Here is a 13,653-nt window from a genome sequence, read left to right on the forward strand (position 1 = left end):
CATTCTTGTACTAATTAGCTGCAAACGTTGCAAAATATGTTTGTCTTCACATGGCAGACGCTCTCGCGCGGAACCGCGCACGCGACTGAAAAGTAAAGATTTTCTTATCCTTTGAGCTACAGTGGCTAACATTTGCGCCCCTTTTATTCTAGCAGTGTTTTCTCTCAAGGCATCGTCACAGGTGTAACTTGCGTATTCTGCTTATTCCTGTGTGCAGAGGTTGGTAGAGTGGTCGGGCATGGGGCGAAGGGACGAAGTGTAGGCTAGTGTAGTAAAGTTGGTAAAGTGGACGAAGTTTAGTTAAGTGGACGAACGTTGGTAAAGGAGGCGAAGGTTTGTTAAGGGGGCAGTTTGACGCAATGTGGAGGAGGGGGGGGGGGCAGCCGTATTAGCCAAACGGATAGGACATACATTCATCGGTGTTTGGTGGACGGAGGGGGGTGGGGGGTGGAGAGAACAAAGGGGCGATGACAGCAAAAAATATTCAGGTATGTAAAAGAAAAAGGACAATGGCTCAAGGCAAAATTTCACACCGTGCGGCACTCTTTATTAATATTACATTCAACAATTTAATAACGTGCGATCTAGCATCAGTCATTCTACAAAACTGACGGCGAAAAGGCAAGGTCATTTTTTCATGTCCAAACAGGCAATTTAGAGACTGGTTGATAAATTACTTCTCAGATCACCGCATAACTAGGGAAAAATCCTGACAAATCAGACCCTCCGTTGAAATGACCAGAAACTCGCTACCGAGGTATTTCTCAGTTGTCTGAATAAATAATGGTGATATGTGAGTTGCGCGAGAATGAAACGAGAAAGGTTTACGCTATAACGTATTTTGAGACAAAGGCAAAAGTCAACACGAAAATGGCCTGCTTAACGCCACAAAAAAATATCGACACAAATCGTGAAACGTACACCACAGAGGATATTACTTAAAAGACTACTTGTGAATTCGTCCTGACAACGAGAACATTCTCTAAAATTGAAACGATTATTACATACAGGTACAGTAAGATTGGTTTATAGGAGCGGACAAGTCAAGGGGCCAAGACATGACTTCGTGTGAAGTATTTCGTATGGGCTCTTTGTGTGCATCGGGTCCCTCTGCGCATTACGTCGTCTGCTCCTCGAAGCCCCACCTGTCCCTGCGCGCATCAAAATTACAACACTAAAATTTTATCTCTTCAGTCAAAACTTGTGGTAGAAAGCTCAAATATGCCGCCATAAGTCATTAAGCATCAGCGTGGACCTCTTAATTCAAGTGAAATGCAACAGACAGCATTAGCAGAAACAGAGCGGTAGTCAGTTTGACAGCCACAGCATGACTAAGCGCAGTTGGGATCTCTGACGATCCTACTGTGGTGGCTTCTGATTGGGCCTTGAAACTGACTCGCACTGTGCGGCTGCCAAGGGACTGGATCGGGCGGAAGTTATCTACAAGGTTCATAGTACTGTTGGCCTTGATAAGACGCAGAGCGCTGATCTGTGAATAAAAAAAACAAAGATATCAACCTCGTAAGCAAAGTCTTCCTTCCCCTTGAACCACGGTTGGGAAGCGAGCGACTTTAGAAAGTTCTGTTTGGCAGTCTGAAAATATCGGACTTCCGGTTAAATTGCGCATGCCTAGTTGACAAATACGTGTGACTCAATTGAATCGCTGGTGTTTTACTTCCGCTCATTTTCATTGTTTTCAAAACCAATAAAAATCGTAATGGAAATTGTAACGGAATTCTCAAAAGTCGTTTGTTTTGTCGAGTTTGCGCCGTAAGGAACTTACGAGATTGCAAAGACTCGAGCAAATTCGGGGAACGGACCCGCAAAGTTATAAAATCGCAAACACACACAACCTTAGCGTACATTAGAGAGCTTGTTTACTCGCTCCAACATGAGAACAAAAGAGCGCGTGAAAATTGTAGTCAAGCATCTTAATTTTGCAACAATAAGAAAAACGACAACAACAATAGTGAGGTTTTCTATTGAGTGGTGTAATAACAAAGCTTAAGAGATCACTAGAAAAGCAAACCGATAAACAATCCAATTAACCAATCAAAACTTGAATTAATTAAAGACATGTAACTGAAGCGAAGCGGGAAAACTGTGTGCGAGCGGAGTTCCAATAGGCTTGGTTTTAGTTCTGATTGGATGAAAAAGTCCCGCGAGTTTTCTAAGCCAATCGTGCAGAGTAGTAATACAAAACTCTCTAACAGCAGAAACAAAAACAACAACTGAACAACAACAGACATAATATTTACCTGAGCTGATGAAACTTTGATGGGGTCGCTGAAAACGGTCCACTTGACAGACTCATAACAATTCGGAGTGGTAAGAGACCCAGGATAGCGGTAGAACTTAGACATGTTGGCAGGGAGAAGGTCAGAAAGTTTGAAGGCCGTAATGTTTACAGTGGAACCTACCAGTCACAAGAAGGATTAATAAAATTTTCTAGATCTTCATACTTCGACGTGATAACGCAAAGAGTGTTTTTTTTTTTCTTTACTTAGGACATGGTTGTGGAAGAGAGGCTAGCTGTTCTCATGTCAATAATGCACAGACAAATTGTTCGACAAACAGCTAATACCTGTATTAGGAACAAAACTTTATAATTGCTTTGGCATTCTGATACAGAGCTAAGGCCCTTACTTGCGTTTACCAGTTGTGCAGCAGGAGTAAAGATCTTGTCATAGTAAGAATTTCCATTTCCACTGACCTGGACGAGAAAGAAAGAAAACAGATAAGCAGAGATATTCAGGAGAAAACCGGAAACTTTGGTGACACCTAGACCACCCAATGGTGATGTTAACTTGGGGCATTTGGTCAACAGAGAAGCCATTAGTTAAGGTGAATTTTGAATGCTGTGTTTCATTACTAAATCACCATTTGAGAGAACATCTCGATTTGGGGGGTAGGGTAGAGGAGAGGGCGGGGGAGTGGAGAGGGGCATATCTTTAGGCACAGATCGTTCGAACTATTGTTTTAAGCATCAGTCATCAGTCACGTCCTACTTCCCGAAAATAACTTCGTCTTGGTTACTTCACTTCAGTAAAACACAATTACACAAACACGTTCCTTAAGGTGGTCTTATACCTAAATTTTTTTTTTTTTTTTGCAAAACAACTCTGTGGAACAGTTTTGGTATCACGTTAAAGGACTTTGCACTCTGACTTCAAAAATGAGCTTTTCCAGCTCACGTGCCATGATAGTTAATGAATAACTAGCTCCTTAGTGTTAAAAAGTGGTGTTCATTATAAACACGATAACGTAATAATGAATGGTTCGAGAAGTATGGAATTAAGTTCATCCTGTCCATAAGCAAGTTGTCCAGGAGACAAACCTCAGAAAACAGTGTTTTGAGGGGGGTTTTCTCGTGAAATGTTGAAAAAGTGTATTAATATTAACTAATATTAACTATATTAACTAAATAACAGGAAAAAATTTCATAAATTGCAAATTTTGGAGGTTTAAGACCTAGATAATTGTGACCTTCATCAATGTTGAAAATTTGACAACATTCGGTTAAAACCCAGTGGAGATATCGTGTGCGAGATATTGATGCTCCGTCTATTTGGTCATTTTGAGAAATAAGGCTTTAAAGTTTTACTTCGGTCTCCGAGAGCCCAAATTAGCCCTGTGAACTAGGGGGGGGGGGGAGGTTAGGGGCAGGGGGAGGGGTATATTTAAAGGTTTTACATAAATGTTTCATTGAACACCCGAATACACACCAGTCATAGAAATGTTATCCAAGTATAAGGAGCGTATAAGATGGTAGAAGAAATAATGTTCAGGACCATGATGCAAAATTCTCATAACTACACATCTTTAAAGCGTTTGTGTAAAGTATCATTAAAATGTATTGAATTGAATCCATTTTGTGAGTACTTTTAGACTGTAAACAATGGTTGCTATGGGTGTTGCTATGTTGAAATATAGCTAGAAGTGTTCAAATTTCTTAATTTATACGTAAATTCAGGAGTAATTAGAGGAAAATCGTTTCAAAATACGATTTACAAATGGACAGGGATGTTGAATCTCCATGTTCCAAAAAAATGGTTTTCTGGAGAAAAATTTATATCTGAGAGTATAAGACCCCCTTAAATCCCTGAAGCCGCCTCAGGCAACCACGTTCCCTACCAGGACTTTTATCTTAAATATTGGATGGAAAGCCCTGGGAAAGAGGTTGAGCACCACGGGGACAGGAAGAACAGAGCCTGGGAAAGAGGTTTAGAAAGCCCACTCTACCTCCAGGAAAGCACCAAGGACGGCTAGACCATCTGACTCATTCGCCGCAGTGCTCAAGTCTGCGTACTTGACATTAAAGCTGACAAAATGGATCTGTTAATATAAAATAGAACATAATAAGAAAAGGGTAAAATGAGCGACACTAACACAGAAGTCGGTTTAAAGGTAAAGAGTGTTTTCGCATAACGCCTCGGCAAGTGTACTAACATAATAAAACGGCAGCTATGTTGGGGTCCCAAACCAATCCTGTGGAAGTTGAACTCTTCCCCTATGAAAACACCTCCTTTTTTTCCAATAAATTTGTGTGGCTGCTAGCCTCTCGAGTGATTGGGTATTTATGAGCGAACTTACCTTCAAATTACGGAAAGCCTCAAAATAGAAGCAACGATAAAGCAAAGAGAAGGTCTACTTATACATGCTAAGCTTGTGAAATTTACGTGACATAGCAGCTCCTTTAGTCGAAAAAAGCAAGGAATAATTCCACTTACCTCGGCAGCATATTGCTTGCCATCAATTTTATGCTCTGATCCTTTGGAGTCACTGGATCCCCAGTGAAGGTGAAATTGGGCGGTGGTGAAGTTACCCAAGAGACCACCTCCATTGACGAAGTATCTGAAGGGGGGAACATTTATCTGTAGGGAATGGCCATTGTTTTCGCCAGTGAAATTGACCGATAGTACTGTTGCGTAGTTTTGCAGGTTGAAGGCTGCCATTGACTCGTAGGTCGCCGCAGTGGAGTTTATGTCAATGGGAGACTGCCTGGTTCCGTTAGAGCATGGCCCTTCCCATTTGCTTGGACCTTGAATTACAAGAGGAAGAATAAGTTGAAATTAGCGAAATGGCGGTCTATTCAAAAGCACTTCAGCCGAACATGAAAGGAAAATGCTAAAGTAACATGGACGGAACTGAACGGGGAGTACATACCAGAGAGGCGAAAGGGACCATGAGAGGTAACTGAAGGGACTGTCAGGAGTGACTACTAAAGGGGCTAAAGGGACCTTGAGAGGTAACAAAGAGACTGCCAGAGGTGACTACCAAGGGACCTAAAGGGACTATGAACCAACTAAAGGGACTGTTAGTGGTAACTGCCGAAGGGGCTTTCCATAGAAAATAGCGCCAATAAGAAAGTACAGCTGTAAGGTCTATTTTGAGTTAATAATAATAACAATAACAAAAATAATAATAATAATAATAATAATAACAATAACAATAATAATGATAATAATAGTCACTTTATTTAAGTGTCGGTGTATTTAGCACTAATGTGCTAATTGGGGACACTGTAAATAAGTAAACAAATATTTCAAATATAACATAAACTATTAAGAATCCCAACTGGTGGGAGGCTGACCAGTTGGCTATTAGGGACCTTAAGCACCGACGACGAATGGAACGACGACGACGAGTAAAATTGTTGTAGGATTGGGTCGAGGACGTCGTTCACGGCGTGAAATCCAAGTGCGAGTACATGTAAACAGAGCTGAGTTCTTGTAAACATGGACCTAAAGCCATCGAAAAATTTTGTGATGTCTTCCTTTCGCGAGCTCCAAGACCTGTTTCTACGAAAACGGTACTATCGATGACAACACATTTTCAGTCCTACGTGAGGAATTGATGTCGAAAAATCCCGATTTCTCATACGAAGAACATAACAGGTTTTCACTCGAAGAGATGAATGATGCCGAATTTTCGCCCGATATAATCTGAAACGACCTTCACGGTATAAAATGCTATCCTAAAAACATAAGCGAAAGCCTACATGTAGATAGGAACCAGAAGAAATGAAATACAGAGTCATTTTTCAATTTCTGAATTCATTTAATTTCCTAGTTTCGCTGACAAGCAAATTCAACAACGGACAAATCGCCGACAAAATAAGGTTATTACCAACGATTTCTACACCAAACTCGCCGTAAAATCTAGTTGATACAAAGCTAAGAGGTTAAATAAATAACCAACTTTCATTTCAATAGTTTGATGTACATTTTCTGCCCGAAACACAGCGTTAATAGATTAATACTTACTCACGTTCGCTCAGGACGGCAAACCTGACGTTTTGACGTCCTAAGCTTTACGTGGACGACGAGTCTAGCATGCGCAGTAGCGCGGTAAGGTGAAATTTTACTTCCGGTCGTCGTCCTCTGGGCTCGTCGTCGTCGGTGCTTAAGGTCCCTATTTACGCAACGCGGCCGAGGAGTTGAACTCGGGGCTACCGAGAGCAAATCCAGACAGCGGTAGGGCGGAGGATTTGAACGAGGGACCTCCAGATTTCAAATCCAGCGCCCTAAACCACTCGGCCACGCCGCCTCCCTTAAATAATAATAATAAAATAATAATAATAATAATAATAATAATAATAATAATAATAATAAAAAACCAGAGGATAAACATGGTGAAAAGAATGAAGATAGTTTCATACCATATGCAGAATTTGTAATGTAGTTCCAGTCTGAAATTTAAACCAAACGGCAAAGGTATCAAGTTCAGTAACAGTAACTTCAAATATATTGGATTGAAATACCTAGAACGTTGTAGAGAATAAGACTCACCTCACCGTAACAGATCGAGCAAACAGTGAAGACCTAAGCCGCTATACACGAATGATTCGTAGTATTCAAAGTAAAATTGGGTCTGCAATGCGTGCGTACTGTAGAATTGAATTATGTTCCATGAGGACATTTTAAGTATTTTATGAGCTTTTCCTTAAGTAAATTAATATAGTTAATAGTATTGCTTTAATGAATTCAGGGCTCGTTTTATAAAATGGACACACCTGCTATATAAAAGAAGGTTTCGTATATCTAGTCACAGCATTTTGTCTTGATTGTATAAACACCACCAATAAGGCTACTCTATGTATCTATGTCTCTCTATGTATGCGTACGCATTGCGGACCTATCGGCTGAAATAGTTTAGTAGTACATGTAACATGCATGCTTACTTGCACCAGAAGTAAGGGAAACTCCACTAATACACACAAATGCAATTAAAAAAAGCTTGTCCATCATTCACTCGGTAAAGTTTTCCTGAAATGGGAGAAAAAAAAGAGAAAAAACGAGTAAGTACTTCAGTTAATTTGATTTGTTTTGACATAGGAGGTTTTGGCAACTTGCTTGCTTAATTGCACAATCTAAATGTACACAAAAATGTGAAAAGAAAAGAAAGGATACAAGCACACTCTTCACTCCCAAAAAATATTATTAGAACTGTAGATTCTTCGGGGTTTACTCTACGGAATAGAATTATATAAAATAATCCACTAACGTTCATGTTTATGCTTCTATTCTTGTACTGCATTGATAAAGTTTATATAATTCTCGTTTTTGACAGAAATGCTTCGACTATTTGAAGCTGTTATCATTGCTAATGAACTTGACTGAAAAGTTCACCTGAGGAGTTAATAAGCGAAATTTGAGAGTCGTTATATCAGGTAATACGCATTGAAAAAATTTCGAAAAGTCTACGACAGCGAGATATAAAACAATAGAACTCATTTACATCAAATAGTTGTTGAATTATATGCACTCTTAAATTAAATGTACAAAATGCATTCGGCGAATCTTGATAATATTTCTTTAATGATGTTTAGCTTTATTTGTGTTATAGACTTTAAACGTTCCCTCGTTTCTTCTTTGTCCCGACCAAAAAATTTGAGTTCTAGAAGTTGCTCGTAATTTATTCCTGCTACTACAATGAAGCAATAATTGTGTTTGCATAGAATAACACATGTAGTCTTCTTTTGACCTATTTTGTCTACGCTATTAAAGATCCAAATTTGAGTTAAGCCTACACAAGTTACAGTACTTACTTTTCTTAAAACACACAATATCTTCTGAAAGCATACGAGTACAAGCGATAAAACATTTTCATTACTTTACCTAAGCTTGTGCTAATTAACAAAAAATCAGTCGTGGAATATGCGCCTGATCTTATACAGGTTTAAAGTAGTTCTTAACTTTCGTATAAAACAAAGGCACTAGTTTTACTTAGTCAAGCGAACTTGTGAAGAGAATCTTCTACGAGGAATGGCCGTAGTAAAGTAAACAGCTCGTATACCATTAAAGCGGGATTAGAGAACCCACATGCTTCAAACATTTGCCTGGAAAAACTGCGCCAGATAGTAAACCAGCAATACCTGACAGTGTATTTTGGCTCACAGTATCCAGCTCTCGATGTGAAGAAGGTCGCACGTAATGATAGAAGCACAAGTATATACTGTAAAGTACTTACCTCAAATTGTCCAACGTTGTTGCGAAGCGACGGAGGAAAAGGTTTGGCGGGGCTGCAAGTTAAGCTTTGGAACAGGACCCTTAGGGTGCTCGCTACTTTTTGATTGGTTGCGCAATTGGAATTCGAGTGTTGCTCTCTTTTCGATTAGAATGCATTTGTTTCGCCATTGTTGAAGGTGGTATCCCGCGTAATCGCCCGCTGTTGTTAATTGTTAGAGTTTTCATGGCAACGAAATGTTTGATTTTATGTCTTTGAGCGAAAGGAACAATTTTTCACCCACAACTGTGACTGCAATTTTCTTCGTGCACAACCACTGCCAAGCAACGTCGCTATTCTAAGTTAGTTACATCGTACTGCAGTGTTCTTTCTTTATATCACTGCCTCGCAAAAGTTTAGCCGCTGCACCGTCCGAATTTGTTGTTCATAGATGTTCACAGTGTTTTTCATGTTACTAAGGAATTTGTGTCGTCCTAAATAAAAACATGACTGTGTTAAGTTGTTAATTCTTCTTCTTCTTCGACCATAACCCTGTTAATTAGAAGTGACAAATTACCTAAGAACGTCAGATGCGACTGGGCTTGCAAAATGATAACCAAATTTTTCTTTCATGTGTGTCGACCCTTCTGTCCTACTAGTGTTTGTCTCAGCGGCGAGTTTGAAAACAAACGGGAACTTCAGCCAAATTCCGAAAAAGGTCAGCTTCTTAACTAATTAAAAAATCGTACATAAAGGCAATTGAAGTAGACATCTTTTGTTCCGAGAGGAATGTGCTAAAAGCCCCGAGATATGCATTTATATAAGGTGTTCGTTTGAGGAAAAAATCTGGACCTTATTTTAAACATGTGTATCTATTTACAGGGGAAAAAAAACCTGTGACAAATAGTAACAGTCCTCAATTTAGTTCTTTTAAAAGCGAATTTTCTGTGTTCTTGAGATGATAATTTGATCAAAACAGTCTATTCATAAGTTGGACAAATGCTGGACTAGAGGCAATGCTAAAATCATTTGTTTTGTCTCACAACGGTCTGCTTAAGCCTTAAATTAATCCGATCACGTCGCTGTTTCGAGGGACTACTTCTGAAGGTGATTGAAAATGAAAACGAATCACGGCCAATCTCGCTTTAAACATGTAAACTCAATATGAAAAACTGTAGAGCCTGTTACGGAAGTATCAGAGAAAACCATTTTAAAAACTAATTAGAGACGAAACAGCAAAGTGATTTTAGTTCACATTGTTCATTTATGAATGTCTCTCCGTCAAACCTATATTCCAGTGCAGAGTATGTATTGAAAAGCGAATAAAAATTCAGAGACCAAAGCAGGACCAAAGCTAATCAACAGATAGGAAACGCGATATTGTGAAATTGGTCTTATCTTTACAGCTAGTAAGACAATAGTTTGCCGACTCATTCGTCATGCACTGGAGACATTGTTTAGACTTCCAATATTATAATGCCTCTTATGATCAGCTACAGTTTATAAGCAAAGGCCAATATGGCTTCCTTCAGTGGTTTTGTTTAATGATGTTTGCCTGAAGGAAAGATCAGCGCAATATTGTTTATATCACTTTCGTCAGTGGACGTCAGAACTGTATCTTCTAATATTTTATTATTTTATGTTCGTAATTTGTCTTTATTAAATTGTAACAATTAAATACGTAAATTGCATAACTTTGGAATCATCGAGAAAGCGGCTTAATGGCTGTTTTCTTTGGGAGTACACATATAGAAAATTCTAGAGATTCTAATTATTCACCGGAGAGTGGATACCGATGGAATTTGTCTTATTAGTCATTTTACTCATTCCTTTTTCTAAGCTTTAAAAAGGCGAGTCTGGAAAACTGAAGGAGATTTGAAGTGTGTTGTCTTCTTCATGGTCAAGATATTTGACTCTACACAGTCTTTCTCTCCAATAGCACATATTAACAATGACGATCGGACTTTTAGGGAAAAATTCGAAAAATCAGCAGCTGCTGGTGGATGAATCTTTATTTCTTGGCAAAACCGTAACTGACCAAAACTAGACTGTGGCTTCTGGTCGAGAAAGCAACAATAAATCGCGATCGATCTTTAACAAGATTCAGCAAGTTTTTCAATTTGTAAGACATGCTTCGATCAGACTTAAATATCATCTTCGACAGTTGCAAAGGGTGTTTAAGATCATTAATAAATTGCTTTATAATGGCATGACCGTGAAGTCCAAATCAGTACCTTTGTTATTCATGATAAATTTAACAAAAAATATTCTAACTTAGAATCTTAGTTCATCGTAGACTAAACACTACATGTTTGCATCTAAATCAGCAGAACAACTCAAGCGTTCGAATCAACTAATCTTAGGTGCGGGCCCAATATATTTAATTACACCATTAAAAGCTCGTTTCCTTGTGTTTGTTTAGAACTACAGCTAACTTTGTTCACTGTATATTTGTAAACACGTCAATGACCAAAAGGGAGTTAGGAGTTTTTATTGCGACACATTATAAATCTCACGTATTCAGTAGTTAACTCAATCGAGCGATAGAGTATATACTCGACCTTGATCTGGATCTAGCACTGAAATGACTCAAATGGTCATTTTGTGGTTAGAAAGGCACTTGAATCGCCGACTGATGTAAAGTCCCAATTGTTATCATATCACGTAGGTCTATTTCAGCAACTTCTGCGGAAGTAGCTATTCGTTTAATTTTTAAATGTATAAAGTCCTTTCACTGCATTTTGATGAAACGCTCTGTCTTTGGAACATTTTTGATTGTGAAGATTCAAATCCCAAACAAATTAAGTGTTGCGTAAAAGTTAGCGCTATATCTGGTATAAGGAAACAATTGCTGACCCATTTGTCGCAATCACTGCCGTCAGGAGGCGTCTATTTTGATCAAGTGGGCTCTTCATAGATATGCCGATATGCCTTGTTGTCTAGCTTGTACATGATCACGAATGAGCAGAGGTTGCAAGACATCTAGCCATTGAGACAAGTTATTTTGAGCTGTGGGCTATTGTCTCCAAAAAAGGTGTAGTTACAGTCCGCGGTCTTATTAGAGCACTTTCGCCATAACTCTACTCCATGTGCTTATCATCTACTACAGTTGGAAACACCTACTAAATATGCAAAGTTGACAACTACGCGCTTGAAATACCCACACCGTGAAAATGCAGAAAAATCGGCCAGACAGCTGAGGGAGAAGTTGCCAGATAAGCGAGCAAAAGCCACTGTGAGATGTATGGAAAGGCGATGCAAATAATGGATACGATGGCAGTGGTGAAACAGATTGACTGCATCGTAAGCTAACTTTTTTATTGACAAGGAAATTTTGTAAACTTTCATAATAGCCAGAAATGGCTGAAACGGACTTCAGGCAGTAAAGAGACGGTCAGAAAGACGTAAATAAATAGATTACGGCTTCTTTACTTACAATTTACATATGTTTAACTTAGTAGACTTCCTACTCCCGGGTAACATGAGTCCATCACGTGTGTTTTTGTCCAATTTACCCACTGCTGTAGATCAGCAGCTACAGGCGAGTAGAGTGATGCAAAAGATGTCTATTTTGATCATCATGAACTTGAAAATGCGTTCCACCTGCTTCCCACGTGCCAAGAAGATGTCCACGTAATATAACTAGCTATTAAGAAGTGATTGCTTTACCCTCCAACGACTACGTACTCTGCGCCACAAAGTGAAAAAAAAGTTGTCGCGTCCAGGATTAGAAGAACTCAAGGGTTCTTGCTACTTAGATGGAATCAAATGGTCAAGATAGTAGCAAATAAATTGCGATCGATCTTTAACAAGATTCAGCAAGTTTTTCAGTTTGTAAGACATGTTTCGATCAGACTTGAATATCATCTTCGTCAGTTACAAAGGGTGTTTCGGATCATTGATAAATTGTTATATAATGGCATGACCGTTAAGTCCAAGTCTATACCTTTATTGTTCCTGATTAACATAACAAAAATATTCCAAAACCGATTTAAGAGTTTGTGGGACCCCTAAGTTTGTATTCGTATGTATTCATACATTTAGATAAGGAAGCCTTCCACGAAACTACAAGCTACAGCTGTGGGTGTTTTTATTCAAATAGGTTTCCATGAAGCGAGTTAGAGTTTTACTGCTCCCTCTGGAAGGGATGCTAGTCCATCGCAGGTTCCCCTCTCCCCTCCTGAGAGAAGAGAGGCATTTTGAAAGTGCTGAAGTGTCTTGTTCAAGTACACAACACAATGACCCCGGCTAGGCCATAACTTAAACCACTTGATTCAGAGTGTTGAACACTAAACCTTTAGGTCACCTGGTATCCTCAATATGCACCCATAAATACATATTTTTCACCTGTAAGTTTCATTATTTCAGTATGCCATGAGCAGCCATAACGATCGATTCCAGAAATGCAGGGATGATGCTCGCGCGGCCTCGTGAAATGAATGTGGACTATGGACTGATCGCTAACTGCAATTCCACGTGAAAACTATGTACCTAATATCTCCAAAAGGAAACTCACGAAACCTTGTCCACGTTGTAAAACATTTTGGCTTTTTTTTTTTTTTTTTGGGACCTGGACGCTTGCATGAAAATGAACGGCGTTTTGTATACGCGTGATTCTTCAACTGTTAAGTAGGTAAATTAGCTAGGGGTTTCAGAATCAAACAGTAGCCGGGAACAATACGAGTGTTTGTATATATAGAATGCACCATGTATATAAGTACGTCCTTAGTTTGTTTGAAAATGTTTTGATTATAACGTTTGTCAATTGGTTGTCTATTTAAACGTTCGCAACATTTTGTTGAATATCAAAAAAACAAATGACGTTACTATTCTGTTTAATATAGTGTACCAAACATTTTAATATCATACGGCAGCATGCACACAAATACTTACGTTTTGATCGCCGATGTTAGAATAATATACTTCGACACTTTTTAAACCTCTTGTCTTCCTAACTGTTTGTTTGAGACTGATAGCTAGAACAACGGATGCGTTCGAATAACCTCATCTTAGAATTGGGTGGAATTTAAGTTAGTATACGCCATTAAAAGCTCGTTTCGATTCGTTATGTTTATTTAGAACTGCTTTGTTTTCTATATATTTATTAGCTCGTTAATGACCAAAAGGGAGGTAAGAGTTTTTGCTATTCAGTCTCAATTCATTAGTTACTCAATCGAGCAATATATACTGGACCTTGACCTGGAT

General features: G+C 38.9%; 1 protein-coding gene across 4 annotated transcripts; it reads right to left on the minus strand.

Moving 5' to 3' along the window:
* Window positions 1–514: 514 nt before the first annotated feature.
* Window positions 515–13,518, minus strand: LOC110051840 (carbonic anhydrase 2-like). Of its 4 annotated transcripts, none has more exons than XM_089279361.1 (8): window positions 13,342–13,518; window positions 7,184–7,268; window positions 6,662–6,691; window positions 4,731–5,041; window positions 4,243–4,335; window positions 2,647–2,713; window positions 2,259–2,416; window positions 515–1,489 (listed from the first exon to the last, which is right to left on the minus strand). In XM_089279361.1, exons 2-8 carry the CDS (start codon window positions 7,248–7,250, stop codon window positions 1,259–1,261), a joined length of 957 nt encoding a protein of 318 aa, XP_089135487.1. In that variant the 5' UTR covers window positions 7,251–7,268; window positions 13,342–13,518; the 3' UTR covers window positions 515–1,258. The 4 variants fall into 4 exon arrangements, with proteins under 4 accessions (XP_089135487.1, XP_089135486.1, XP_089135485.1 ...); XM_089279360.1 differs by lacking the exon at window positions 13,342–13,518 and adding an exon at window positions 9,026–9,371; XM_089279359.1 differs by lacking the exon at window positions 13,342–13,518 and adding an exon at window positions 8,473–9,018.
* Window positions 13,519–13,653: the final 135 nt, after the last annotated feature.

This window comes from Orbicella faveolata, unplaced genomic scaffold, assembly GCF_042242905.1.
Source record: "Orbicella faveolata isolate gen_17 unplaced genomic scaffold, um_ofav_v1 contig_47, whole genome shotgun sequence".
Classification (NCBI taxonomy): Eukaryota; Metazoa; Cnidaria; class Anthozoa; order Scleractinia; family Merulinidae; genus Orbicella; species Orbicella faveolata.

Coding starts and splice junctions, on each gene's coding strand:
- LOC110051840 (XM_089279361.1), bottom strand. CDS start 7,250: ATGATGGACAAGCTTTTTTTAATTGCATTTGTGTGTATTAGTGGAGTT. Junction 5,042..6,661: donor CATTACAAATTCTGCATATG/GTATGAAACTAT, acceptor TTGTAATTCAAG/GTCCAAGCAAATGGGAAGGG. Junction 2,714..4,242: donor TCCTTGGTGCTTTCCTGGAG/GTAGAGTGGGCT, acceptor TTTCTCGTCCAG/GTCAGTGGAAATGGAAATTC.